General features: G+C 43.9%; 1 protein-coding gene across 1 annotated transcript; it reads left to right on the top strand.

The window, feature by feature from the left end:
- The first annotated feature begins 2,183 nt into the window (after window positions 1-2,183).
- Window positions 2,184-4,046, top strand: Defb135 (defensin beta 135). The gene is made up of 2 exons (XM_032917252.1): window positions 2,184-2,285; window positions 3,831-4,046. The coding sequence occupies exons 1-2, from the start codon at window positions 2,228-2,230 to the stop codon at window positions 3,998-4,000; spliced, it is 228 nt and encodes a 75-aa protein (XP_032773143.1). The 5' UTR covers window positions 2,184-2,227; the 3' UTR covers window positions 4,001-4,046.
- Window positions 4,047-4,306: the final 260 nt, after the last annotated feature.

Below are 4,306 nucleotides of genomic sequence, written 5' to 3' on the forward strand. Positions count from 1 at the left end.
GGTCCTCAAATTGATAGAGAAGCCCGCATCCTTTCCCACGAAGCCCGCATCCCTTCCCACATCTCTGTAGTGTTACAGTTAATTCCGAGACTTATCTGGTGGCCAGAGTGCATTTCCACATCATGTATCCTTTTAGAGAGAGGAGCGCTCCTCAGCAGGTCCAGTAAACTAGTCACAAAGGGCGGTGGAGGGTGGATGGCTTGGTCCAGGATGTTTTCTCAGTTAACACAGCAGGAGCTTCAACTTCCTTCTGGGTCTCCTTCATGTGAAAGGCAGAGATAAGGCTTCTCCAGTTTGTATCACTCTGGTTCAGAGCCTTTTCATGGTTTTCTCCGTGTGAGATCCGAGCGATCACCCTAAGCAAATCATATACAGCGGTAATAAGCTAGGGAAGCTAAATGGATATAGAAAAAGAAAGAAAAGAAACCTGACATGAGAACCTTATCGAACTTTGGAGAAAACCACTACATTTTGTTAATTATCTCGGATCTTTAAAGTCTTCCTTTGTGGTCTGTCTGTCTGTCTGTCGTTTATCTGTTTACTTATTTGTGGTGGTGGTGGTGTGTCTTGATTGCTTTCTCCTTGTGTTTTCCACTTGTCTCACAAGCTTCTGCTTGTGCTTGTGCCTGAATTCATGTGATGTTTTGGTTCCTTGGTTTATTATGTTTATTGGGTTGCATTATGTTGGCATCTGCAGATATGAAGTGGGCCTTATTCTTATCTTTGAACTGAGAGGGCTTCACCATACAAACTGTCCGGCATGGCATGTAGTGCCCTTGCCCCCTGGATCTCTCACAGAGGCACGCCTGCTGTCTGGGTCAGCAGGTATGCAACTTTGGTGCCTAGATCTGTAGGGCTGTATATCTAGAGCCCAGGTCTATAAAAATAGACTTTGAAATGAATCCATGAGGATCAGTTTGGATTCTTGGGTGTACAGAGGACCTGAAGGGTGGGCCTCGGGCACTGGCTTGACACTGGCAAGTCCACGGCTTTCCAATAGAGAAAAGACAATTCAACCACTGATTTTAAAGTTGAAGAATCTAAGCCCAAAGCTTGGAGTAACGGCATAAACCTTTAGTCTCAGATCCTGGTCTACCTTAAGAGTTCCAGGACAGCCAGAGCTACACAGAGAAAGACCACCTTGAAAACACAAAACAATTTTAAAAAGAAAGAAAGAAGAATCTAAGTGCAAATTTAAAATATCAGGAGTTTGACAAGATCTAACCCAGTGTTTAACTCCACACACTAGCAGCCATAGTTGTGTGGTCCTACTATGTGTTGTCACTGTGTCACAGTAGGCAGCAACTATCACATTGCTCCACTTTCCTCTGATTTAAAATTAAGTAAGCTACTAAGTAATTAGGAATGCTGATTCTTATTTCTCAAACATTTCATGAAGTAGAATTGTGTCAGGATTAGTAGTACTTTTGTTGGATGACTTAAAAGTTGCTGGTGGTGGGAATGTGACTATGAAGACGTGTCAATGGAGGCTTTTCGAACTTCCTGTGCATAGCTCCCATTGCCCAGAGCATGCCTAAGAACATGCCTGTAGAATTTAGTAGAAAACCATGACTCAGTGTGTTCTCTGGAATTGTGCTGGGTGCTGGTGGTATCACGGGGGAAATCCTGCACTCTTCGAGGGAGTTCTTACTTTCTAAAGAGCTTTCAGCCCAATCAGAATCACGTTAGGCCAGTCTTCAATGTGCCAGGACTCAGGAAGATCCGTGTGCACATTGTACTGTTGGCATTGATGATTTGCACGGACTTGGGAAAGCTGTTATTCCAGTAACGATTCAGAGGACTTGCTTTTCAAATGGGGAGAATTCCCATCCGAGTTTTGAATGTGTAAGAGCAAAAATAACCAGCACCAACAGTACCAAGGACATGTGCTAGACATACAGCTTCATAAACATGCTAGGCATCTATTAAATACGCGCACTCTGAAGATACAACAACATTTACCCTGCATTCCCAGTAGGGCTTAGAAAGAGACTAGGAATGGTATAAATCAGGTTGCTAATTCACAAACAGCTGGCAGCAAGCAGGTGTTAGGGATGAGATGTTTCTTTCAGAATCAGATCTTGCCTTTATTGGGCTGCTCAATGGAGCAAGCAGATGTCCTTGTCCCCAAAGGTTCACTAGCCATGTACGTCCTTATATCTAGAAAGCTACGCAGAGAGTGACTTTCCTTTGCACCTCAGATGACTCTTTGCTCGCTGGTTTGACTATGGGGAGCCTACAGTTGATCCTTGTGCTCTTTGTCTTGCTCTCCGATGTTCCCCCAGGTAAAATGAATTCCTTTCCTTATGGAATTGGGCTATGAGGTTCTGTAAGACGAAGACGAAGGTGGTGCTGAGAGAAGCAGAAGCAGGGAGGGACATGGGCAGAGATGGACAGTGTGGACTGTTGTTGGGAATGAAGATGCTGGGGACACTGACTGGAGATAGCTTTCTTCTGAGAAGAAACTGGTTCTGAATTTTATTCTTGAGCATCTGTGATGCTTGTGGGTAAGGCTGGGCTGATGCTGGCAGAAATGGCAGAGTGGAGTGATGGGACTCTTAGAGCACAGATAGGAGCTGGGGTGGAAGAAAGCTGAAACTCTCAGAGCTTGCCTCTCACACTCAGCTCTCCGCACACTTTTTCTGTTTATTCAGAAGTCAAGGCGAATGTTATGGTGAGAAGAATCTAAAAAACTAGCTAGCTGTCAGTCTGTTTTAAATGACTGTAACAGTGGGAATCCTGTGAGGGCATCAGAATGAATAGCCAGACTTTCTGTGCTCTTACAGAAGCAAATAATGCATATGGAGAAGACTCCACTTAACAACTGAAGCCTGGGCTTTCAAAACACAGTTTGGCTTGTAGGTTTCTGGGGATGTTCAGAATGCTCCTTCCTCCTACCTCAAACCTAATTCACAAGCTGCCACTTAAGGACCAAGTGTGAAACATCTAAAAAGCAGATGCTGGGAAACACATTGAGATGGTTGCTGCTCTTGTGTGAGGTAGGATCTCTGGATACTGCATAGCGTCTCCTCTCGATTTCTTTGTCCCCAGAGAGGCGCTACAGGGCTAGTGAGCACACAAAAGGCAAGTTTGCTTGCTGGTAGAATTTGATTACACAATATTGATTATTTGCACACATTGATTCTTTCTGCAGATAAAGGTTTAATCCATGCTTCCATGCTGGCAGCTAGGTGAGACACTAAGGCTTACCACAGAAGAGTTACACGCAGGGCTACACCCTTTCCCATAACCTCCTCCCCCCACCCACCTGCCCCTTATTTCCTGGATTCCAGAGGCACTTAGGTCTCAATGTTGCATGGGTTTTAGGTCCTTCCTACGGTTTCTTACCCATTATCTTACAGGACACCTCTGACTCCCTTGTCATTAAGCTAGGACAGATAATGGTGCACATAACAAAAAGTTATCCTGAAGGTTATTGGAAATACAGGGCTTTAACCAAGGGCTTCTGAATTCTAGGCTATTGATCTTCCTTTCTTCGAACTCAGGTTTTGATAATCAAAAGCTGCTTTGGGAGATGCTTGTGTTTCCTGGTATGGACTCTGTGTATAACTGGAGCTCCTTCCGTGACTGATCTTTCCACGTTGAAAATGGCCGCAAGCTGATTACATTGTGTTGTCAGATGCATATAAATGATCAGCAAATCATGTAATTTTTTGTAATCATGGGAGCTAATGGCTCCTAATATAGTCCTTGGAAAATGAGGTCAAAAAAAGAGGTATATATTTGATTATGTAGAGTCTAACTTATCCTTGGTCATGTGACACTGGAGGACAATAACTATATATTAACCTTTCCCCCTCTGTTTGCAGTTAGAAGTGGAGTGAACATGTACATAAGACAGATTTACGATACATGCTGGAAACTAAAAGGCCATTGCAGGAATGTATGTGGAAAAAAAGAAATTTTTCACATTTTTTGTGGCACTCAATTACTGTGCTGTATAGAAAGAAAGGAAATGCCCGTTCTCTTCGTGAAGTAACTGTGAGTATCCAGGGGCCTCCGGCTGGTTCCTCTGGGAATTCTGAGACAGTCAGAATGGACACTGCACCCTGTGTCCTCTGGATTCCTTTGTCCCCAGAGTGGAGCCACAGGGCTGGTGAACACGCAGCAAGCAAGTTTGCTGCCCTTGTGCCATCCATCCCATTAAAACAATGGCTTCTGCCAGACAGTGTTTCTGTATAGTGTGTTTCTTGGTTTCCGTCCTTTAGGAAATACTTTAAATTCCTTGTCACTAGTATTTTTCTCTTTACCCCGTAAGGAACATTTTCTAAGATGCTTCTAAAGG

This window comes from Rattus rattus, chromosome 12, assembly GCF_011064425.1.
Source record: "Rattus rattus isolate New Zealand chromosome 12, Rrattus_CSIRO_v1, whole genome shotgun sequence".
NCBI lineage: Eukaryota > Metazoa > Chordata > Mammalia > Rodentia > Muridae > Rattus > Rattus rattus.

Coding starts and splice junctions, on each gene's coding strand:
- Defb135 (XM_032917252.1), top strand. CDS start 2,228: ATGGGGAGCCTACAGTTGATCCTTGTGCTCTTTGTCTTGCTCTCCGAT. Junction 2,286..3,830: donor GCTCTCCGATGTTCCCCCAG/GTAAAATGAATT, acceptor CTCTGTTTGCAG/TTAGAAGTGGAGTGAACATG.